Genomic DNA, 25,994 nt, shown 5'->3' with positions numbered 1-25,994 from the left:
TTTGTGTTGAGACGGCCAATCATAAGCTCATAAAGTAACCCGCTAATTGCAGCTACTGTTTCCAAGAACCTGAGGACCTCCCCCATGGCTGCCCGATGCAAGGTCCCCTGAACACCCATTTTGCCCATTAAGTTTTGGTTGTTAGGGCGTGCAAAAGAAGGACAATAATGGAAAGATGGAGCGGAAGGTCTCAGAAGTCCATGTCCCAACCAGACAGCTCATCAGGAGGACTGTCCTCATCTGGAGGGTAGCTGTCAAAATAGCTGTGATCTGACGGTCCTGTAAGCTGGAAGAGAAGACGACAAAGGAGGAAAGGGTGAGATACTGATTTCTGAAGATAAATTACTAACAGTTGTGGAATCCAACAGTAGTGGAAGACCATTGCTGGAGAACATACTGTATATTCAAGATGTACATTTTTAAGCTCAATTCTTGCTCATTCTCGCTTGTCGCTATCAAGTGGCTAAAGGAGACGACTAAACGACACTACGCCGGATACTAGTCCGCCTTTACAGCCTTGTTGTGTGAACTCACGCTCATGTAACCGTGGTGTAGTTCCTTTGTAGCCTAACGTTAGCTGTTTACATCTGCCGATTGCATTCAAACTTCAAAAACAGTGTGCAAACAAAACATGCAAGTATCAATAGTATGCAGCATTAACTTTTGTTTGCAACAGAGCTTATTTTATGCAATAATCTAATATCCAATGGAAAAATCCCATTGGCTTTTTGTTGAGAGAACCAGCGCGATGATATCTTCCGGGTTGGCCTACAAAAATGTGTCATCCCTGTAGCACTTTATAGATTTGAATGGTTAAAATTCACATTGACATCATAGCTAATAATGAAAGTTACATCTCAATCTGTGCTTTTCTGTCATTGTATTTGCTTTGTATTAGAACTCCTAGTTTAACAAGTCGGGATAAATATCTACACTTACTTCTCTTTTCAGAGGAGATGGTAAAGTCATCGCCTTCAGTCCGTCCCAGTTGAAGCCGTTGAACCACCTTCAGACACGTTATGGAGCAAATAAAAACATGTACGTCAATAAATCTGAATCAGTTGAGAGACAAATGTTTGAAATCAAAGCTTAACTACTTCCCCTGATCAATTTGCCCCTCTGATGTTACAGTGATACTGAGGAACCTTTATGAACATTTGTCTGGAGCTTGACCCCTTATTCCTGGGGGGATACAGCCTACTTGGCTGAAGGGAGGCCAATCCTGAGGTCAGCAACATTTCCCAAAAAATAACATTTTAACCTGCGAGCTGTAATTCATGACCCCACTGTATGTCCTCCTACGTCTCTTTCTTAGCCTTCATATTCTCTCAAAAAACAAGTGATGTAAAGAAAAACTGCATGAAACCCAATAATGTAATAAACCTTTTGAATATGTTTTGCATCCCACTGCTCTTGTACAGTGTGTTCAGTGATTATCTAATTGCTGAGGTCGTAAACCGCCGGCCCACATTCATAATGTTCAATCAGTGCTAATAGCTCGGCTAATCTTTCCACTGAACATCAGCAACAAAGTGAGTCGGTCCCTTCTTACCTGTGCTTCTTGATATCAGTTATTCCGTTTTTGAGGTTCCCCAGTCGCTCTGCGGGATTTCGCCTGTAAAACGGGAAATTACTGTTTTGGTTGCTGACTGCTTTAACAGGTAATTAGTAATTATATGGGATTGTAGGATTTACTGGCTTCATCTTTGAACGTCGGTCTGCCTGTGTGATTTCGTACCTGCACAGCTTGCGTATGAGGTCCTCGGGTCTCTTCGTGACCTTCTTGGGAAAGTCCATTTTCTCGATTCCTTTCAAGATGAAAGTGTACGTCATCATCTGGTCACTCCCTGAGAACGGAGGACTGTGGAGTGGAGTAAAAAAAAAGCTGTTTAGCTGTTGGTCTGTCGGAGAGAAGCTTTTCAGCAGCACTCTGTTCAAGTCAGCAAACAATAATTACTGCAAATCAGGAAGGAGATTGAAGCGATAATCAGAGGAAGGATGATTATATGGTCTATTACTCCGACAGATGACTGACCTGCCGGTAAGGAGCTCAAACACCAGGATGCCCAGGGACCAGAAGTCCACACTGAAGTTGTGGCCTTTGTTGAGGATGATCTCAGGGGCCACGTACTCCGGTGTCCCGCAGAAGGTCCAGGTCTTTTGGCCACATCGGATCTTCTTGGCAAAACCAAAGTCAACCTGGGAGGGCAGGGTTGATCAGTTAACTTTTAGGTATTACCCAGAAAAATACCTTAAAGGATCCTTTGAGGCCTGTATTTTTACTGAGTAGCAATGTGATGCTTGACTTTCTTTAGATCTCACAAAACCCTCTGATGAGTACATTGTTTTAACTCCATCATTTTAGTACAATAAGTACTACAGTTACAAAGACAGGCAGTGAAATACATATTTGTGTTCCTGAGACATCATGAGAATGGGATGGACGTGTGTCTAATCATCTAATCCTTGATTCTCGGTGGAAGTTTGTGCCAAATTTAAAGAAATCTGCTGAAGGCGTTCCCGAGATATTAAGAGAATGGGATGGGCGTGAGTTCACGGTGTCCAGCTGGACATTTGTGCCAAATCTGAATAAATCCCCCCCCCCCCCCTCCCCTCCCAAGTTTTCCTGAGATATTACATTCACAAGAATGGGACGGACAAACCCGAAAAAATTATTTGCCTCAAGCAACTTCCGTCCTCGGGGCGGAGGCATAACAACTAGAAAGAGAACTTTTGAGCTTTGTGAAAGTAAAGCTGCAGACTTCCTTCATTTTAAATCACAAAGAACACGTTCTGCTGCTAGAAACACACTAGTCATCACTGGGGAATCATCCTGCCGGCTGTGGTGACAGTTATTTCATCTTTTTAATACGTCCAGTCGCTCACCAGTTTGATGTATCCCTCAGTATCCAGCATGAGATTCTCAGGCTTTAAGTCTCTGTAGAGGACACCTTTGCGATGGAGGTAATCGAAAGCCTCTGTGACGCAACCAACGCAGAATTTGGCGGTGGGCTCATCAAAACTCCCCCTTAAAGACGAGGAAGACAAATTTAAACTTCGTGCTGACAAAACGGGGTCAGACCCTATGCTGTCGAGGAGCCAGGAGAAGTGTTCTCATTACACAAATGCACCTGAACACAGTTACAGGCCGCCCTTTTTCTCTGATTTATGACTGCGATTCCAGGAGAAGTCCCTCATTAGATGGTAACCTAACAGTAATACAATTACTTTTCCGCAGCGAGCCAGAAATGAAATGACAATGCTGTGGAGAAAAAGGATGGTGCTTTACAGACGGCAAGTTTTGTTTGTTTTTTGCAAAAGTCAGCGTTCAGTCTCTCCTACCTGTCTCTGAGCAGACTCCAGATCTCTCCACCCAGACAGGCCTCCAGCAGCATGTACACATACTTGTTATCCTTAAACGTGCGATACAGTCTGGAGTCAAAGAAGCACAGACAAAGTTAAGCTTCAAAGATAAACAGACCAATGGCCATGCTGTTCTGTCAGTTAGGATCAACATTTGTCCTGTTAATATCGTAATATTACAACATAATACTGTTTTCCTGGTTGTAAAACATTCAGGGTGCAGGATTTTTCTCTAATCTCTTTTTAATTTAATTAGTGGAGAGCTTTTACATTAAATAATCACTTGCCTAAATAGTTCAAATAAGCTTTCATTTGGTTAAAAATGCTTGATTTCTTACTATTAAACTGATAACTACATATAAAAAAGCAGCAGGAAGATAACTAATTATGCAAAACAGACCATAAACAGTAAGCAGGTTGCTTACATGAATCAATGCAGCCCCAGTGGGCATTATTGCAATGCATTGAAAGACATTACTGCTCAAGTTATTGCTTCATTTGTGTACTAATGTGATTTTAATTGACCCTCGGGGTGATGTTTTCAGAGAAAAGCACCAATAGCAACCCGGGAGCATCTACAGATTCAACATCAGCAGAGCAGATGTTACCCTACATAGTCTTAAATCTTACATCACATAACAATAATATGAAATATGAAGAGATAATAGGTTGAATAAATACGTGGAGTGTATGAAGAGATGGGCCAAAAGGAGGAGCGTTTCAGAAGGTGAAGAATGGCTTTAATATCTGGGTCTGTTCCACTGCGTACGGTGAAAGTGGATCATCGTAATCTCACAAAAGCCAAAGAAAAGCTACTGCTGCAATACCTCACAGCAAATAACTACATTTTGGTAGCGGACATCTTGATATATCTTGCCATTCCACCCCGTCGAGAAGATGTAATCTGCTCGAGGCCTCAACTGTGATCTCATCAAAAACTAATAAGCGGCGCACTGTTTTCCCAGACTAATGGAGCAGTGCTTCATCACGCAGGATAAAAAATTGGAAATGGGTTTTGGAGGCCGATCAGAGAGGACTGACTTGACAACGAACGGCGAGCGAGCCTCGGCGAGGATCTTCCTCTCCGAGTGGATGTGCTCCTCCTGCCTGTTGTCCACCACGTGCTTCTTCTTGATGACCTTTAGAGCGAAGGTGACGTCCTCGCCCTGCACCTTCACCTGCAGACGGACAGAACAGGGGCGGGATGTCACAAGATAGACCTCTCTTTTTTATCTTGTCACAGTTGTAACTAATAACATGAAAAGATAGCTTTGCAATGTCAAAGTTGTCTCTTCCTCCCCGGCTCAACGACACCAAAGGCCCAAACTGCATGACCGCAGCGCTGGAGCCAACCTCAGATTCACATTTGGAACGAGTTTTATCCACTCGGTGTTGTCAGGTTTTATGTCTTAACTTTATTCCGTTACAACATGAGGTGTGCAGGCAAGGTGAAGATAGAAAAAGAACTAAAGAGGGACCTAAGAGCTCTGGTTGTACTAACAACTGTAAATCTAATGTGTTTAACAAACTTCTACAGAAGCCCTGAGAGGCGAGGGAGACGCTCCACTACGGTCGCAGTAAACATGCGGTTAACGTTGTGAATTCAACAAAAACACTTTGTCTAAACGCTCAGGTTTAAGCGACGAAACCACTAAGTTGGGTTTAGGTAAAACATCATGGTTAGGCTTAAAATAACTACCTAAACTACATTTTGCCTCGCTATTTTTGTGTTTTTTAACGCTGTGTCCAACATTTTTAAAGATGTGACATGACTCATCCATCTTTGTGTTCTTTCACTTTTCATATTATTTACTGCAAAATGTCTTTCTTTTTTTTTCTTACAGAAGTTATCTTAAAAGCAAAATTAACATAAAAGTAAGTATTTCAATTTTTTCATTATTTTAATTGATTACCAGGATATTTTTATTTATTTATCATTTTTCAAATTTGATTCATAGATGAAATGAATAATCAATGACAGCTCGTAGATTCAGGACTCACCAGTTCTACCCGTCCGAAGCCGCCGACGCCGAGAGTAGCGACGACCTCCAGGTGGTCGAAGGGCCTGGACGGAGGAAACGCCGACACCATGTCCTTCAGCTGGACGACGTCCGGCGACAGCGGCTGGCTCTGGTGACGCGACACCGACCTCCTGGAAGAAGACAGAGGAGGGACCTCATTTTAACCAAACAAACATAAGTATGCATCTCCAAAGATCAGAACCCAGGTATGTTGTGTTTAAAGTTTTACTCTCATTTAAAAGTTTATTTTGATCAGTTTTTTTGCGCTTCTTTTCATTCACTTTTCCGGCCTGAGCAACACGGCGCCGCACCCACCTGGCATGTCTCTTCTTGTCGTCACGATCGAGTGTTGCCACGTAGCCTTGGAGGTACTTCTGCAGCTCGTTGAAGGTGCCCACTGTCTGATTAAATGTCCTAAAACAACGACACACGTCAACAGTGCAATCACTGGAATGTCGGTTGTTCCCACTGAGATAAAGAACTGCATTTTACAATCAGCAGCTGATAGATACCAAAACACCCCATTCCCTAAGGGAGATGTGATTATGTTGTCACATTAGAATGCACGTATCAGAACTGGCATTTTCAGATGAGATTCACACATTTGTCCCAAATGATTATGGAAGAAAGCTCACAGAGTGTTTGCGTCATAATGATCATTTAGGCAACAAAACTTTCTGTGACAATCCTTAAGATTAAAAAAATAAAAAAGCACAAGATAACGTTGCCTGGCCCTCATAGTCTAAACACTTGTTTAGGTTCAGGCAACAAAACCACTTAGTTAGGTTTAGGAAAAACATCACGGTCGGGCTTAAAGTAACTACTTAAACTAAGTAAACAACAAATCAAAAGTACGGAAAACATGCAACTTCAGAAAAACTCACCAGCACTTTGGGACATGAACACGGGTCTCCTGGTTGAAAGTCGTGTGTTTGTTTCATCACATTTTCTCTGAGCATCTGGTGATCCATTATTTACTAAATCTGATCTGAATTGTTTTCTCTTGTGACTTAAGAACACGTGTTGTTGTAATACTCATTTTTGCCCCACGACGCTGAAGTGAACCTCTCTCACATGTTCTAAATAGGAATAAACATATTCATGTCATCTATTCATTTCTCCATGCACTCTAAACACAAGGTACATGCTTTAGGTCCTATTTACAACATGGGGTAGTGGTGCACTTTAGTCTCTTGTGGTCAAAATGTGTATTACAACAACAAACAGTAACATGTAAAATGATCCAAACAAATAGAGTCATCTGCCAAAACTTGTTTTTACCACCTGTTTTCCCAGATGATCAAAAGATGTAACAATGTAGCAAAACAATTTGAATGATGTTTTTTACCTGTTTCACAGATGAAGAACAAAATAATGAACTTAGAAAGATTATCATAGCAAAACCTTTTTCAGTCATAGACCCAGAAGAGAAACAATGAGATCAGATTTAGAAGATTAATCACCAGAATGTTGTTATTTCTTAACTTTCCTTGTCAGGGCTTCCGTAACCTTTTGTTACCAAGCGAACAATATTTTGTCGGTGTCCAGAAAACTACACTTCAAATGTCAGAATACTCACTCTCTGTCGATGACGAGGCACTCCACCCCGTTCTCATCGGCCATGATGTTCGCTGACCTGACATCATCACTGAAAGAGAGACGCCAACATGTCTCACTGTTTTGATGAGGAATTTAGGATTCAGAGAGCACATCGTTTTTAATGTTTTGAGCAAGACAGTCACAGCTGGGAATATTTTAAACATTTCGTTTTCAATAAGATCCATAAATCTACATTTAACAGAATTTAACAGTAATGATTGACAGGTTGACAGGATTATAGCACATTTAAACGTAATGCGATCACATTATGTTAAAGGGGACATATCATGCTCTTTATAAGGTTCATACTTTTTTGGGTTTATACTAGAGTCATTTTCTCATAGACTTCTATACGATCAGACTTCTTTTTGTAACCAGAGGAGTCGCCCCCTGATGGCCATTAGAGAGAATGCAGGTTTTAAGACACTTCCGGATTGGCTTTCCTTTTCATAATCGGAGGTTTTCTGCCCAAATGTCTGAGCACAAGCACTGAAAAAGAGAGTTTTTTTATGATATGTCCCCTTTTATACAGTGGAGCACATTGCCTTGTTTTGCATATAATAGAAAGGCTGCTTGTTCACCACAGGCCCTGCTGCTACATCTCATTATGTTCAATGTGGAAAGCAGGTACAATTGTTTTTCTTGGGGATCTGAATAAAGTGCCTCAGGATAGAAGGTGTCTTCAGTTGTTCAGGTTGTATTTTGTTATTTTAATGGGCAGTATAATTAAACATGGCTTAACATGGTTCGGCTATTAAAACAGTGTTTCCACCCCAGAATCGGGAGACAGTAGCAGATTCTGTTTTTACCTTATAAGGGCTTTCTCTCCAAAGTAGTCTCCCTTCTGCAGCGTGTTGATGGTCTGCGGCAGCTTGTGGGCCTCGGTGGTCTGGGTCACCTTCACCTGCACAACACAGTCAGCTGGATCTTTAATAAAGCACATTTCACTGCTTCACACTGACGTCTCCGGTTCACCCCGACAGCTTTTACAGGTGCTTTCAATTATTCTCCAAATATCTTTGCATGCATTGTAAAAAAAAAGAATCCTAAGAAATTAGAATAATTGACATATTAAATTATAGTAATTGGAACATGATGACTATGAGTGGTAGAGTGGCATTGATGTACTATATTTATTGTAAGAGGGTTTTAAATCAGCTGCCTTCTGTTTGTTCTGCTGTGTTTTTCTGCAGCGGTTTTCAACCAAAGTACTCCGGCAGCCTGGACGTTAAAAACTTCTCCTTCATTTGTGAGGCTTTAAAAACCAGTGGCCCACCCCGGTCGAGGTCAAACATCCCACTCGTGGCACCATCCTGCCGTAACGGCCGGGATGTGTTTTAGCTAAGTATCGCATTTGACCTCAGTGACCCTGCTTTTCCTGGTGGCAGGCGCTCTCAGAGTTTATTCCCTCCCTGGTCAGGGGGTACAAGGAGGAGAGGGGGGGGGGGGGGTACTAGAGCCATTTCCTGTATTAGCCCCCTTTTCTCCCAAACAACATGTGTTCCTCTCTGGTTTGGTTAGCTTAGCGCTGAGGAGCTGCTGTCTCACATCGGCTCATAATGGCATTTTGAAAGTCCCCTGTGGACGTCTCTGGCCCCTCTCCATCTCCCCTCGCTGCCCCGGTGTCAGGTTGCCGACTTATCAGACAGACGGGCGGGTGAGTCATACCCCCTGTCTCACACCCACTTTGACCAACATATTGTTTTGTTGGAGTATTCGCCAGATTTATTATTTTGTGTGCATTTGAACTTGTCTTTTGGCCTTTATTTCAGACATGGAGTCAGTTATACAACGACGTCCATTAAAGTCTGACACACATCTTCTTAAAAAAACTCTGAAATTATCCAAAGCACTTGAGTCATTGAAGCAGGATTTTAAACCAGTGAATTGCAGATTGTATTTGCAGCTATAGTCATTATCATATGCAGTTTTGTTTCCACTCTTTGACACCAAAGTGAAAGGACAGAGGAAGACAGCAGGAGCAGAACGGGCTCAAGTGTCCTGCAAGATTTTAGGAGGCTAACGGCATTTCTTTAGCCATCCAACACTCATGCTGACTGATGAAGAAAGCCTTTGCTGCCGCATCCTTATCAGTGCAATAAAGACGTCACACAGCATTGTCTAACCGAGACACTGCAGGATTTATTTTATTGTTGTAAGGACGGGATTAAGGCTTGTGTGTCCGGCCCTAATGAGTCTCATTGTTGAGTCTGAAAACGTCCCAGGAATCTCTGCAGCGCAGCCCAGCTGTAACATGTCATTATAACCAGTGGGAATAGGCAAAAACAAGTATTGGATGCTTTGCATGTTATGTTTTTGACTCTCCACGTAGTAGAGCTTCCTTCCTGACTGCAGTTTTTTTTAATTTTCTCAATTGTACAAATATACTTTTTCAGCCATACAAAGCTCTCGGGATGGAAATGTAGGTCCGACTGAAATACCTCCACAGCTGTTGGATGTTTGCATGAAATTAACATTCACATTCCCTTCAGGATAAATTCTAATCACTTCGATGATCCCTTAACTTTTCCCTCGAGCGCCACCATCAGGTCAAAAATGTAACTCCTCAAACATTTTGTTTTGTGACCAAATACCTGCTAAATTATTAACACTTCCATCAGCGTCAGCTGTGCTTTGTGTTTGGTGCTTATAAGCAAACGTTAGCATGCTAACATGTCAAACAAAGATGGTATCATTTAGCTCAAAGCAACGTTGTTCCTGAGTACAGCCCACAGATGTATTTAAAGAACTGGATACAACACCTAATGATGGCAACTCTTTTCTTTCAATATATATTTTATTTATCTCATTCCATTCTCTAATATTCAATATATATACTGTATTTTCCCATATATTTCTGCAATACTGTTGGATAAACTCTAACTTTTACACACAATCCTCTTTTCCATTCCATTCCAAGATGGCGCCCACTCAGTCCATTGAGAATTGTTCCCCATGTGCAAACGCCAAACGTTTTTTTCTAATTTACAGGATTACTTAGTGAATATTCCCAGTAGCGATCCTCCCGCACGAGTTCCACCTCGACTTTACATTGTGAAGACTTCACATATTTTTGTAATTGCTTTTTTTTGGCTCGAGGAAAGTTTTACAAAAATGAAACCTCCACGGATCAAAAGTTCATAGGAGTAAATTGAAGTCATAACTGACCTTGTTTGCAGTTCAACGTGTTCTGTCGACAGTTTTCCCGTCTTTTATAATACGAGTCTATGGTGAAAATGTGTTTTGGCTGCAAAGGGGATTTTTCTGTACAATACCGCGAGTGGCCACTGGGATAACAAACAAAATGAAATTTTCTCTTCGTGCAAACCTGGTCATTTTGTGTGTGTGTGTATTTGAGAGACAGATTACGTTTTACACTTAAGAGCGAGGACATTTGTATAGCCTTGTGTTTAGGATTAAAGTTAAAATTAGTCAACAATAAGAGTTGCAGTTTGAGCGTCCTGACGTAAACGATAAGCTGCATGATGTGCTTGTGTGTGTGTGTGTGTGTGTGTGTGTGTGTGTGTGTGTGTCTGTGTTACCTTCCCCTGTGCGATGATGTAGAAGGTGCTGCCCTCCTCTCCCTCCCGGATGACGTGCTCTCCCTTGTCATAGTATTCCTAATGGGAGAGAGAGGCGGGTGAGGAGGAAGGGGGGAGGGGGAGGGGAGGACAACAGTCAGAGTTGAAGCATTGCATTGATTTTACCATTGAACCGGCTGGTCTGATTCCTGGTAGCCGGCCCCCTGCGGGATGAGAGCTGGAGTTCAGCCATCAATGATGCTTCGTCATTCGGAACTTCTCAGCCTACTGATCAGGAGAGGATTTTGGGAGGCTCATGGGATTAATGAAACATGAAGCACAGGTCAATACAATATGTTGATTATGATGGTTTTAATGTCCGTCATGAGGGCCTATCATGATCATCACTAAAGGATGATTTTGTGTTTGACATTGTGGTCTATGGTAGTATTAAATTAATTAAATTGAATGCATTAAATCCTGGCCAAGACTATTTCCTGCTTTATCACGTGATGCATTTTTCGTTGTGTATTCAGCATCGTTTAGCTACTTGAGTTATCCACTAATTGATTGAGTAATATAAGTTATAATACACAAACCTGAGGACGGCACAGAAGAGGGAAAGAACAAGCCAACACGCAAATTACAAAATATTATCACAATTAAAACATCAGTCAGTTGTTTATTTTAATACGTTTTTGTTATCAGAATTATTCTTTCTGTACAGTCGTCTTCTGCTTCAGGGTTCAGATTACAGGGGTTTTAAAATTCAGACCATTTTGATATCAGGTTGCCATGTGCATGTAAAAAGAAATGTCACTGGTTATCTGCTCTCAAATCGCCACATGGTCGGGATTATTTTCCCCTTGTGAGTCTGTGTGTGAGTCGTCGAGGTAAAATGTGGTCTTGAAACACCTACTGCAGCAGGAACTACCACAGAGGAAGTTTTGAGTGTTTTATCAGGTGTGTGGACAGAGTTTTCACCAAGTGATAGTGTCACAACCAGGCGGTTGCTAAAGTTCCTTAAACCTGCATTCTCTCTAATGTCCATCAGGGGGCGACTCCTCTGGTTGTATAGAAGTCTATGAGAAAATGACTCTACTTCTCTCTTGATTTATTCCCTCAGTAAACATTGTAAACATGAGTTTATGGTCTCAATCTCTAGTTTCAAGTCTTCTTCAACACAGCATGATGTTCATTTAGTAACTTATGGTCCATTTAGAGTCAAACAGACCATAAAGCAGGGGATGCTTTAGGGCGGGGCTACTGTGATTGACAGGTTGCTACCACGGTGTTGTCTGTGTTTTTGTCTTACAACTTTAATCCTTTCGCAGTGTGTTTTTAGTTCATGGAGGTAACATTTTGGTCACCTAAAAAATATTTGGTTGAAGTGTCAGCCAATCAGACACAAGCAGCTCCTGTGTCCCTGTTATAAGCTCACAGACTCAGACTCAGTCGTTTACAGAAACACTCCAGTTGGTGCGGATCACACTCGAACACTCAAAGTCCGTCTCAATGTTTAGTTCAGCCTCACGAGCGTCGTAAAACTGAGTGACACTTTGAAATGTTCTTGAATCAAACGCTGGGGTACAGTGTGTTCTCTCTGTCTCCACTTCATGCTGTCCGTCAAAACCCAAACCTGACACACCAACCACAGCGCTGCAGCCATTCTGCTGAATCAGCGAGCTGCCGGATCGCCTTCCATTTTAAAGGGGTTTCTTTTCCAGTGAAGACGGGGAAAGTGCCCAGAATGAAGGTGACCAGGATGAAATGTTCTCTGGGACCGGTGCCAAATTCCCTGCCAGCTGAGACAACTGTCCACAGCTGTAATCCATTTAACTACAGAGGACTTTGGCGAAAAAAGAGTGAACAAACAAATCAGGCCAACCGCGCGTTAACCCCCCCCCCCCCCCCCCGTGTTTACTGTCAAAACTCTTGACACAAGTGGCCTTTTTCCTTGAGCATCCCGAGCTTGTTTACGTCACGTTTTACGCTTCAGGAGAGGCTGGTTTAACACCCGTCCGTGGCAGTGGAGACAACATGCCAAGGTTTTGTTTATGAAGACTGTCTGGATGATACAGCGACTGTGCAGGGGGAGCGACACCGTTTGAATTGTATCTCTGGGTTTGTTTTACCAGCTTGAATCCTGAACCAAACATTTACCTTTTCAGGAAAAGAAAGAGGACATTTTCACTAAAAAGCTTAGAAAGTGTGTACCCTGAACCCCCCCCCCCCCCCCCCCAAACAATCCTGTACATCAACTTGCTCTGGACTTGGTTTGCTCATGTGAGTGTTGGACAAACACACTCATGCTCAGCTGTGTGTGCTTTGGGTTTTGGCTGCAGTCGTCCTATTTTTGGCGACTGTCAATCGACCAGTCACAGCACATATTCCACCGTCTCTCTCTCTGCTGCCCGGGGGACGGAAACACCAAAACCAGAGGAAGGACTAAACCTATTTTAAGGACCACCGCAGTCTTCAGCAGCCCCCAGGTGGGCTGGTTGTCCTGTGCCGCCCCTTAAAAGCATCTTGCTGCCTTCAAGGAGCTGTTGAAATATCAGTCATGACATGAGCACACATGAATGATTTAAAAACTGTGACAGTTGTTGCTTTCTGTCATCTCCAATTCACAGAGAAGTGATATGTACGTATGGACAAAGAGTTAGTTTTAAAGTTACAATATTCCATTTATGGCCCAACTTGTGTTAGTGAAATGTGGATTAATCAGTGCAGGGAAATATTTGCAAGGGGCTTAGCTAACTACAGTAGCTTGCTAACACATAGCTAACATAGCTCGCTAACAGCTAACTTCATCATCATCCATCATAATTTCAGTTATCAAATGCACCCCTGGTAGACATTGGGTGCTATAATTAATCCTGACGTTTTTTAGCTACAGACACTTTGTTAGTGTTTCACCCCTTGGTTGCGTGTTTTCGCCTCTTGATTGGCCAGTTTTTTTACAGTAGCGTCTCAATGTATTGTCAAAACATGTTTCGCATTTGTGTACATTTATGTAGGCTTCACATTTTTTTCAAAATTTCAAAGGGGGAACCAAAGAGCAAGCTAAGATTGCTTCACATGAAAAAAAGGAAGAAGCTATTAAGCATCCTAAGTTAGCGCATTAGCTTAGCTGAGCTTCCACATTCAGACCACCGTTGTCACCGCGTGAGTGAATGAAAATAAATGTTATTTTCATTTCTATGTTAATGTTAATGTCTTTCAACAGAGCTCCTTGTTTTCAATAGAAGCTTTCCAGTTTGAATCCCAATCAGCAGATCAGACTTAAAAACCTGACAAGAGAATCCTTAAAACTAGGTACCCCCCCCCCCCCCCCCCCCCCATCCACACACACACACACACACACGGACACACAATACAGGCAAAAACACACCAAATTCCATTCCCCCACTGTTTGACAAGAAGCTTCAATATTATCTGGCAGATTCTCAACGAACATCTGCACCACTATTGGGTTACAGCCCCCCCCCCCGAAAGGCAACAGAATCAGCTCCATCAGAAATGACTGAATAAGGAAATTCTCCCATAGTAGTGGAAAGTAGTGAGACGATTTGCAAAGGAACGTCCTTGAAGTTTTCGTTGCGAAAAGACGCTGAGAGAGGCAGCTATTGACCCGATGCTGACAAGCTCCGCTCCGTTTTCTCTTTCACCGTTGAAATACGACGCTTACGGAGGAGAACGTGTTTCAAACACACACACACACACACACACACACACACACACACACACACACACACACGCATTCACTTTTGCCACACTTTGTATGTTCTCACACCAAAAGCCTGTCACTCGCACATCTTTAAGAAATCACTCGTCCCCCATTTTGAATAAACACTTTCTGGGGCCTTGGTCAAATAATTATGGCAACAATATACACCGCCCCGGCGATGACAGGAATAATATCGGCTCTGTTCATCAACAAGGTAATTTGTGAAGTCTCGCCGACTGGAGGTAGAAGGAATACGCTGACACGCAGTAATGGTATATGGCCAAATGGTAATGATATTTTGACAGCAGCTATCTGCCATGCCGGGGCTCCCATGAGCTGCCAGAGGGGGGGGGGGGGGGGGGGGGGGGTGCAATACTGAGGCAACACAATGAAAAGTTAAATTGGCCCCACCAGCAGAATTATAGATAGATTGACAGAATAACTTACCACCTCGAGGCAGTCCACTATTTTGCTTAGCTTGTCCTCCGGTAGATAAGCCAAGAGTGAAACACTGACAGAAGAAACAAAACACAGGTGATGAGCATTCATTTCTGTGTGTACGTTATAATATAAATGACTGTGCACATGATGCCAGGGAGCTGGAATGTGGAACCATATTTCATGTGTCACGGTAATCAAGTGATGCATCTGGACAATAACATAACACGATCTAGACTTGATGGTCTGAGGTGGTGGAGACCATCCAAACCTGACTAAACCCGACTAAACCAGTAGAGTAAATATTGAACTCATCAGCTGGACGCAAACAAAACTACAATCCCATGTTGCTCTGTTTCTGCTAGATGCAATTGATTGCTAACAAACTAACCATAACAACTTGATAATCAGTGGTGCATCGAGGATCCGCAGTTATGAAATTGTTTTTCTTTTCTTTTTTAAAAAAAATATTTCTGCCCCCTAGTGGTCCAAAAGTGCTTCACGCTGCTTTAAATGTAGCTATCTTTTTGCTGTGATGAGAATCGATGGACAAAAAATGTATATATATATATATATATATATATATATTTATATATATATACTGTATATATATATTTGTCCAAAATTAACTAGCCACTTAAAGATCTCATTTTGTTACTCTGCTCAAAAGCAGCCACAGAACCCGATTACTTGTTTTGGGGCTAATTTGTAAGGAATTAGGAATTTGACTTCTACTATTTAACAATAAGTTATATCAAATAGATTTCTACAGTGATTAACTGACAAAGTGACTTGTTGACTAACTGAACCCAACATAACTAGTATTTGACAACTAGATGATGGTCATTATGTACCCTTACCATCAGGTAGTTTGATGTTAGATGTTTAGAAACCATATTTCCTTCATGTCTTCTAAAAGATATTAGATTTCTAGACATTAGATATCATGTATCATACATGACATGCCTTCACCTCAATCTTGTTGTACGTTATCACTTACAAGAAGCATCAACAGTCAGGTGACACTGCTCTCATTGGCTACAGACTGGGACTAACCTTCGGAGGAAGTTGCGGTACTGTTCGTGTCGCGTCTCGGCCGTCCTCCTCATGATGTTCTGAAACACCTCCCGGTCCAAAGCCCACGTCCTCACTTTGTTCACCGCTGTAGGAACAACATCATGTCCATCACAAAAGTGCAGGGACGTGGTCCAGGTTCTGACCCCTCAAAGAAAAACTGGTTAACCTGGGACCCCTGATTAGTAAAAACGAAATGAACCGCAGCTCTTCTCAATAACACAGTGCTTTGTAAACTTTGTAGACTGATGATTCACAACTAAAATGACATTTGCTTTTCCTCTCCCTTCTCTTTTGTCCCATTTTCTAGTTTAATTGAGGCCCTCTATCACCACCAAGAAATAACGTATTGTTTTATTTTGTCAGATGGACAAAGGAGGCGAGAAAAACACTGTAATCTTTCCTCGATCTCGGCGTTGAGTCACGTCAAAGCTACAGAGACTCTGAGACAGGCTTGTGTTGGTACAAAGGAGGAAGTAGCTGTGAAAGTTTGACATGAACTGGTAGCAAATAAAGAGTTGCCCTTAATCCACTTCTCACTCAGAGAGACTCGTCAAACTGTCACGTTTTTTCCAGTTCACCCTGAATATTGAGGTCAACTCGGTGGTCCCTCCCCCCAAAGGGCCACCAGTCAATTACCCGGTTAAATATACAAACCCGGACAAAGAGCACTCACATACTACATGGTATGCACTTTCCAAACGCCAAGGAGGTGAAAACCAATCAGAATGCAAAGCTGTGGATATCGCGCAAAGCCTTTGTCAACACACCCAATGCCAAAGCTTGTTTATTTGGGTGTAGTGACCTGATCTGATCCTCCGGCTCTCACTATCAGCTGATTCCTTGGATGAAGCTCAGATGAAGTGTCAGATTGCATTCAGGAGTCGGGAGTGCGTTGGGGGGGGGGGGGGGGGGGGGGGGGAATATCATGTTAACGGGTGCTGGACAACAGGATGGGAAACTACGTTTTCATTGATCACAGCGGCTGGTAACATAAAAACGGTACTTTTACCCTCAGTTTTACCCACAGTTACAGTTCCACACATGGTAGCTATTGTTCCTTAGCCTCATGTGAGAAATCTAAATAATCTACATAACCACAAATATGCATTTTGTTCTTCTCCATTTCCATTTTGTCAGTAAGTTATTATATTTATTCCATATTTTCATTTACTTTTTCAATGTTTTGCTCGCTGTTTTCTTTCAAAAAGGAGCCACTGGTGCAGCAACTAGGACGAGAACCCCTCACTGGCTTCCCACCGACAATTAAAGCTAATTGTTTTCACGTCAGTCTGTTTGATAATGAACTACTGTGCTGTCCAGCTTTTATTTTGAGTTGTTTGCAAAGGGTTATGGGAAGCCCTGACATTTTTTAACAGTTATCCACAACTTAAAGTTATAATAGTTCAACAGTGTTTAGCCTAGCTTAGCATAAATATTGAAAAGCAGGGGAAAGCAGCTAGCCTGCTTTTGTCCAGAGTTAAAACAATTCACATATCATATTTATTTACACACAGATATGTAAAATTAATTATTTGTGTTTTTTAGAGAAAGTTATGTCAGTATTTCCTGACAATCAACAGATTATCCGTCCAGGAAGTCACTGCTCCTGCTTTTTGTCTCGTGTTGGGGTTCTTGGCAGTCTTCTTCTCTTAAGGAGGATACGTTCCTGTGTGGAGGGCCTAACTTCATGGAGCAAAGGTTTTAATTGGGAGATCTATGACTTCATGTGAACATACCGTCCGAGAAGGGAGAGGCAACCGCAGACGACATAACCGGGAATCAAACATTTGTTGTACGTTACTTTTGATCACGACTGTCACAAAGTCAGTCTGTCCGTCGTCATCCGTCACGGACACGCTGACCGACCGCTCATCTGAAGAACAGCTTCAGCGTGATGCATGAAATGTAAAAGTGTAACGTGGATCAGGACACCTGGAGTCCTGAGGTAGTGTCGGTCTTTACCTCGCACCGACGCAGTCCGCGTGCAGTTGTACAGGATGGCTAGTTCTCCAAACGTGGTCCACACCGTTATCGACGCCAGCAGTTTGTTCTGTTGAAACACGTCCAGCTTCCCATCTGCAAATATGAAACAAGGACAATCAATAGTGATTTTAAACCCACATTTAGGACACAGGAAGACAGACACGCGCTACAGAATCTGATGACGTTATAATTTCATTCAATTCAAAATTCTTCTTTCATTTTACCAGCTGGTGTATGTGAATAGAGCCTGTAACAATATACAGTATACTGTGTATACTGTACATACAGACCTGCAGGTTGCATTTTTCCTACATTTCCTGAGATTTTACAACTTTACGACTCTTTCCAAAATGTATTCTGGGATGTATTACAAATAATAATAATAATAATAATAATTCCTCTCGGGGCCTTCTTTCCCAAAATGCATGCCATTGGTTTTAAAATAAATAAAAATACATCCACTAAATTTGTTAACAAAACACACCCTCGTCCCTTCCTCCTGTCCTGCTTCCTACCATCCCTCCTGTCAGCTCAACATGAGACATAACAGATATTTCTAGGCTGTTGGTCCATCAGTGACCCTGAAATTAAATCATTTGCTGCATGAATTATGACTCAAATGAAAGACCTCATTAATGAGATTACAATCACCGGCTCCTGACGTATGTGTTATTATTTCACCAGCGTCGTTAGTGAATAATCATTATTCCTCTTAATACTTTATTAATTATTCAGATCATAGAAGCTGTGCTGGGTTCTGGAGGTGAACGATGTCGCATTGTTTCAGATTCTCTTTTGTGATTTGTCTTGAAAAGTCTTCCTTTTTTAAAACAAGCAACATGTGATTTATGACTTCTAAGGACTATGTTTGGATCATGTTCAAACATATTCCGATCGTCTGTCTACTGCAGCGACCGACCTGCTGCATTTCTTCCTGTGCAAGGTGAGAAATCTCTTTCACACCAGACAGCAGAACAAATACGAGGACATTTTGTCTGTGAATGGCTAATTTCACCACCAACCACACTTGCAGACGACCAGTCATTGTTAAGAGACCATGTGGTCGTCTGAAACACGGAGTCGTCCAGTTACGTTGAGAGAGTTACCAGTTAGTGTAGATGAAAAGGTTAGCCGTAAACGTCAACTACAAAACAACCAACCAAACATTCAATTCATATGTTAAAGTATTTAATCAAGTGGGTAAATGAATGAGGAGGTTAATAAATAGGTGAAAAACAACATGTAAATGTATAAAAACCAGTAACATGTACTTCATACGTGCCTAAATGAATACATTAGTGTCCAAAATGAACTTTTTTGCTCTCCTGCGAAGAGTTGATAAACCAGAGGAATTCATACATCTGCCAAGAATACTTTTCACAGGCCCGAATAATTATAGTGTGTAATTTTCAAAGAATAACATTAGGCTATTTTTTTAATCTGGTGCAGAAGTTTAGGTGCTATACATCTGCGTAGAGCAGTGGAGACCAATCAAAGAGCGTGCTTGATGCAGAGCTGCTGCTGCGCTTTGATTTGATTGGCTTGTGCTCAGAGAGGCTGTACGGTAGCCAGTGAAGGCAAAAGTTTGAGAACATGCAAAAAGTCCAAAATAGTCATAAATCCATGTGAAAAAGCCACGTGCCGGTGCGGCAGGTGACTCGTGTTTCCCTGCCAGATTCAGATTTCTTTTTTATTTAACTTCAGACCCTCTAACTGTGCAGTCAGCACTATTTCTACTCAATAATTGGTCACTTAAAATGTAGTCAAATGTAAGATAATACACAGATTGGGAAGGCTACACATGGAAAAAGAGACGAAATGTTCAGAATGTTCTCTCTTTTCTTTGATGGATTGTTTGGAACAAAATGCCTGTTTTTAAGAATCCGTCACGTTAACTTCAGATTTAGGCTCCAAAACTCAACACATGCTGCAACAAAAAACTGCAAAACAGCAAAAGGACAAACTTCTTTTTCAACACAGCGCATCAAATCATCACCGGCAATCATTTAGGAGTGACAGAATTCAAAATGAGCAAAGTAATTTAAGCCGTTTATGTAGTTCTGCATATCTGGCTTTTTTTAAATGTACATCAGGAGACAGAGTTTCATCCGTCAGACCTTCAGAAACATTCTCCCTCATTAGTGTGGATGAAAGGATTGTGTGACCACATTTACACACATACATCACAGCTTCCTTTCCTTCTCTCTTTGCTTTGTTTAGCAAACGCCAGGTGACCACCACGGTGCTTCTCCTCACTTCAGACTGACTGTGGAAGCAAAAGGTTTGTATCTCTGCTTTTTTCCACACAGTGAATGAAACCAACGCGACAGAAACAGATTTCTCTTCTTTGGAAACAAGATTGAGAAGATTGCGAGGCGGCTCTCAGGGGGATGATCGGCACTCACGCGTCTGCACTTGTGTTAAATGTGTTTGCCAGCGATGCTTGTTCTGTGTGATTGTTGTGTGACGTTAAAAGCCAAATGTAAAACTGTAAAATGTGTTTCTACGCGATGTTCCTGTTTTGAGCCTTTGGAAGAGAAGACTCCACCCTCTAATTAACACTCAATGATCCCCTGCTGAGGTTCCTCATTGCACATGCTGCTGCTGCTTCAAATTGGTCGCTATATGTCATGTGATGTTTGTAATCGAAGGCCACTACAGGAAGTGGACAGACAGAGTGGATTTTCCAGAGAGGAAGAAGAAGAAGGAGGAGAAACGGGAGTGGACGTACCTGCCAGGACAAACAGATGGTTCCCAGGCTCTCCCTGCTTGATGACGTACTCTCCCTGCTGGTAGGTGCGCTCGTACATGCACTCCACCATGTCTTTGATCTGCTGCAGCTCCAGCCTCTTCAGGTACTGGTTCTTGTTCAGGGCGTCCGTCAGCAGCTTCTTCACGCTGTCAGAGACGACAACAACAACAGAGAGGAGGAGTTAGACACCTGAGCTCTGCTTTGAATGTTGCCTTTTGTCTGTCACGTACTTCAGATTTGATTTTGTCAGTGAGGAGCGACAGAGAGAGGAAATAAATGAAGATCTTTGGCAGTTTAAAACTCAGCATGTTGCAGGTGGAGGTGGAAGCCACTAAATCTATTGAATCAAGTACTGTATGTAAGTGCAGTTTAGAGGCACTGGAGCTCATTTCAAATGCAGTTACTTGTTGTTTTGCAGATTTAGATTTTGCATTCAATATGAGAGAAACTAAATATTAATATCAACTTGCTGTCTTTCTTTACTTCCTTCCTTCTAGAGGCAAATCAATTAGTCGATTAATCAATTAGTGAAATGATAAAATCAATCAGCAACTATTTTCCTCATCAGTAATGTGAAAACGCTCCAAAAAAGTACTTGTTTTCCAGCTTTTTCAACTTGTTTATATTTTTCCTGTTCTAGTTTTCTGGTTAATTCTTTATGAATCTTTGGGTTTTGGATCGCTGGTCGACCACAACAAGCATACAGATACATCAACTTGTACTTTGGAGAACTGCGATGGACATTTTTCACTATTTTTTAAAAATAATATTTTAGATCACATGATCAATCAATTAATCAAGAAACACTTCCTGTCCTGTTCTCCCGCCGCTATGTGGTGCGTTCCTGAAGCCCACTGAGCCACCAGGACGCCCACATCCACATTACTCACCACGTCTTTTAGTCTGCGTGATAAATATTTTGTCTCCTGTGAAAGGATATTTTGCCGCCTCTGGGCTCCTTCGGACAATGAATCAAGTAAAACAGCGAAAACATAAACTCATCATGAGCTGTCAAAGTTCACCGTTGTGCATTTTAACAGCTGCGGCAAGAGGCCGCGCGAAAGAAGACATCACTTCCTTCGGGGGAGTTGTAAACCGAAAAAGGTTAAGAGTCACGGTTGAATGCAAACTATAGATCATGAGAGCCGGTGGCTGCTCAGAGAGGTGAGCGGTGCAGGAGGTGGGTGGTCTGTTTATCCGCCTTATCGCGTGTAATAAATTATCCCTTTGGGCTTCATAAAACCAGAGCAGTTGACAACCGGTCCTTTTATTTTTCAACCCACATCCTCTCCTCCCACCTAGCTGTGTCATTACTCCGCTCAGTGTCTGCAGCGTGTTACATTGTCACTCACAGAAGACGAGTTTTCTGTTTTTCAAAGGGCCAGTCTGCACGAGGGTACCAGCCTGCCTCATTTACCTTGGTCTTGGTTGTACAATGCATGCTGGGCTTATTAGCGCCGCATGCTTTAAACATGAGGATCAGGTCGAGACGGGGAGGCTCTGCGTGCTCTCATTTATTCACTGCAGGGCGCCGTATTCATGTTGTTCGATATGAAGGACGCTGTGACAAAAGGCAATTTGAATTTCATGTTGTACAATCTAACACGACTTGCTGCTCTCATGAAATAACCTTTTGTGTTGTTTGTTGTGTGCGGTTGCCGAAGCAAAAACCCAGGTGTGGGAGGAGTTTGGGGAGACTATGGAGAAGGACTTTCAGTTGGCCTCAAGGAAATTCTGACAAACTGAAAGGGACAGGTGGATGTGTTCAGCAGGGGAGGAGAACTGGGGAAGCTGAAAGTGTCTTAAAGCTCTTCTGGTTCTGGAAGTAGAGGGGATGCTTTAGGGCGGGTTTACTGTGATTGACAGGTCGCTGCTGCTACCAGAGACGTATACGGCGTCTCTACGTCACTCCTCCTCAGTCCAAATATGGGAACTTCTGTTCATTGGTTGCAAAAAGCCAAGATGGCGACGGCCAACTTGGCGAAACTCGAGGCTTCAAAGCGGCCGTCCACCAACCGATGACGTCACGATGCCACTTATTTACAGTCTACGATCTGTACATGTATAAAGTGTAAAAGTTGCATTTAACCGTTTTACAGCACCATGTGTTTCAGATTCGATGATTTTTTTTTGGCCTCGACCAGTAAAACCTTGGAATCACCGCTGGTTGCTTGGCAACTGCTGAGCCAATAAGGAGACGGATGTGAGAAGTATCAAGTACAGAGTATCTCAAACTGTACTGTCCAATTTACAGGTTTTGTCTGTCAACTCTTCTCTTCTCCAGCATATCATGATTTTATCCCCCAAATGTTTCCAGCTGTTTTACTCTAATCAGAGTCACGTCTGCAGTTCTTATGTCTTTGTATTACGTACATTTATGTTTTATAAAAACAATATTTACTCTGAATAGAAAAAGATTTACGAGAAAAATGAATGAATCCAAGATTGTCGTTAATGTTTGGAGCGCATGGTACACTGGAGGAGAGCTGTGTGGTGCGTTTAATTCTTTTAACGTTTTTTTAGAGAAGGGCAGGACCATGAAGTCTTCTGCTGGATGTCTGAGCATCCAGCACACAGTAGATGAACAGTATTACAGATCAGTTAACGTCCTTAATGTGCTCGTTTTGAGGCTCGAAGCCTGACCGTCCCCACAAGGCTGCATTTTGAGATCAACTTACTTCCATAATTTGATCTACTTCCTGTCGGGGTGGGACATAGTGTAACACAGGCGTATAAATTAATGAAATAACAGCTTGGAGAAAGGTAATTGTTGGTGTTTTTTTTAATGGGACAGGTGGAGCTCCTGTTTTATTGTAAAGGAATGTTGATTTATGTCTCTTTATACTGTTTTAGGTAAGAAATTATAGAAGAAATAGCAGCGTGTTCATTTTTGCAATGAACTATAAACAGAGCTTTATTAAGTTTAATAACATTTCTTCAAAACTAAAGATTTTTCTTTTTATTTCATACAGACGGCAACTAAAGAGTGGAGCTGATGCAGAAGTGTCTTAAAGCTGCATTCTCTCTAGTGTCCACCAGGGGGCGACTCCTCTGGTTGTATAGAAGTCTATGAGAAAATGACTCTACTTCTCTCTTGATTTATTACCTCAGTAAACATTGTAAACATGAGTTTATGGTCTCAATCTCTAGTTTCAAGTCTTCTTCAATACAGCATGATGTTCATTTAGTAACTTATGGTCCATTTAGAGTCAAACAGACCATAAAGCAGGGGATGCTTTAGGGCGGGGCTACTGTGATGTACAGGTCTCTACCAGAGACGTATACGGTGTCTCTACGTCACTCCTCCACATTCTAAATATGGGAACTTCCGTTCATTGGTTGCAAAAAAAAACATAGCGCCGAACTCGAGGCTTCCAAACCTCAGTCCACAAACCAACGGGGGACGTCACAATGACTACGTCCACTCCTTTTATATACAATTTATGGTTTCATAAAAATATTTCACCTTTTTTATGAGATTGTTGAATATCTTCTTCCAACACTGTGGGCTTTACCGCGCTGCTGTAACAACCTCCACTCTTCTGGTTTCAAGCTTCCTACGAGGTTGTGAAACATGGCTGCTGTGGATTTGCTCCCATTCAGCCACAAGAGCATTAGTGAGGTCCAACACCGACTGGCATTCCAGTTCAACCCAAAAGGTGTTGGATGGGGTCAACCATTTCTTTACGGAAATGGACCGTTTGTGCACCGGGGGTGGGGGGGGGGGGCGTTGTCACAGGAAACAAACAAACTGTTGCTACAAAGTTAGAAGCACAATGTCTAAAGATGTCTCTTTATTGGGTCTTGAGAGTCCAAACTATAGAGGAGGAAGGCCGTCAACATACATTTGGCCTTTTTTATTTATTTATTTTTAACCAGTAAATGATTCAAATTGAAACTACGTGACTAAACGGATTCATTCTGGACATAAAGTCGATCATATTCTATTTTTTCTTCAGCAGAAAAAAGCAGCTGAAAAATGTTGGACTGAACACTGAATGTTGTTTTTACAACAAGTTTCTTCCTCGTCATCGCACTGAAATCTCTGCTTGTTGCCCACCTTCCGTCTACCACCCACTCCTGCTGCTTCCATTTCCAACACTCCACCAGGCTGCACCTGAGGGTGTCATCAACCCTTTCTGTCTGTCTGGCCTCGTTATCATCCTCCTCTTTGCAGTTTTTTTTTTTTTGAACCCTCCTGAATTCAAACATCTCACCTCGCATCCTTGGACACCCGGGCCTTCTCGAAGGAGAACTTTGGCAGGCCGCTGGAGTCGTAGGTCCTGGACGTGGGTTCGGCCGACACCCCGGATTTGGCCCCTTTCCTCCTATTGATGCTTCCCTTGATGCGAACGCTCAGGTTTGGGCTGTTCTTGCTGCTGGCTTTGATGGAAGGGGTCCTGGAGGACACCGAGGCCCCGCTCTGGCTCTTCATCACGTCCTGCAGCTTGTTGAGCTGGACGCACTTGTCCTGCAGCTCCTCGCTCAGCTCGGCCAGAGATCGCGTCTGTTTGGCCAGCTGCTCCTGGAGACCTTTGATCTGCTGCTCTTTGGCACAAAGCTCGTCGTCCTTCCGCTTGCCCTCCCGCTCCAGCTCGTCCACCCGGGCCCTCAGGGAGTCCAGGGACAAGTTTTTGAACCCGGGATCTTTGTGGGCTCGGCTGTTGGAGGCGGCAGCGGAGCCGTCCGTGTGTTTGTAACGCTTTGATTTAATCGAACCGTTCCCCATCTTGTCACCTGAGGAGAAAAAAGAGATTCAAAGTCAATACTTGCTGAAATGATTGAAGAGTGCATCAAAGTCTGGAAGACCATTTCAGCCACTGAGAGGAAAGTAATAAAGATCCTGTAAGTCATCATGAGATACTATCTCATGATGACTTACAGGATCTATTATGAGATACTATCTCATAATTATTTAATAGTCAGTCATAATTATGAGATAGTAAGTCATAATTATGAGATTGTAAGTCATTATAATGACTTACAGGATCTTTATTTTTTCCCCACAGTGGAGGAAATGGGCTTCCATAGAGAGGTGAACGGTGACATTTAGCATGGAAAGGTCTGTTTGAGGAAGCTGGCAGTGCAGGATTCAAACAAAAGAGCTGACGCTGTGAGGAGAGAAACCCGGAGAAAGAGCAAATCCGTATATAATGGTCAATAAGTGTGTCTTCTCCATTTATTATTCAGGAGGCAGGAAGTATTGCATTACATCAACAGTCACTCCCTATCGGCTCACACACTGGCAGTCAAATAGAGGCTGTTAAAATGAAAAATAATCTAAATGATGACAACAATTTTAACGATATAATTGCATTTAAAGGGATCTTATTGAGCGTGTTTCTGTCCACATATTGAGAGTGTATCCGGGGGGGAATGTCCGAGAACAATCCTGTTTTTGTTGTGTGACTGCCGCCCACTCACACACATACAGTAGACTTCATTCATCACATTCCTGCTGCGATACACTGAGTGGATTTCAGATGTTCTCAAACAATGTTCTGACAATC

At 42.3% G+C, this 25,994-nt stretch overlaps 1 protein-coding gene across 1 annotated transcript; it reads right to left on the bottom strand.

Moving 5' to 3' along the window:
* Window positions 1–190: 190 nt before the first annotated feature.
* On the bottom strand, window positions 191–25,213 carry prkg2 (protein kinase cGMP-dependent 2). The gene is made up of 18 exons (XM_076104584.1): window positions 24,702–25,213; window positions 20,464–20,630; window positions 17,712–17,825; window positions 15,729–15,834; window positions 14,682–14,745; window positions 10,526–10,603; window positions 7,793–7,887; window positions 6,964–7,032; window positions 5,700–5,798; window positions 5,365–5,515; window positions 4,405–4,541; window positions 3,343–3,432; window positions 2,887–3,028; window positions 2,036–2,199; window positions 1,739–1,861; window positions 1,553–1,615; window positions 940–1,006; window positions 191–286 (listed from the first exon to the last, which is right to left on the bottom strand). Exons 1-18 carry the CDS (start codon window positions 25,211–25,213, stop codon window positions 191–193), a joined length of 2,337 nt encoding a protein of 778 aa, XP_075960699.1.
* Window positions 25,214–25,994: the final 781 nt, after the last annotated feature.

The sequence above is a fragment of the Anarhichas minor genome, unplaced genomic scaffold (genome assembly GCF_050575085.1).
Source record: "Anarhichas minor isolate MPS153535 unplaced genomic scaffold, ASM5057508v1 ptg000030l, whole genome shotgun sequence".
Lineage (NCBI taxonomy): Eukaryota > Metazoa > Chordata > Actinopteri > Perciformes > Anarhichadidae > Anarhichas > Anarhichas minor.
Note: the sequence above shows the minus strand (reverse complement) of the source record. Positions and strands in the feature narration are given on the sequence as shown.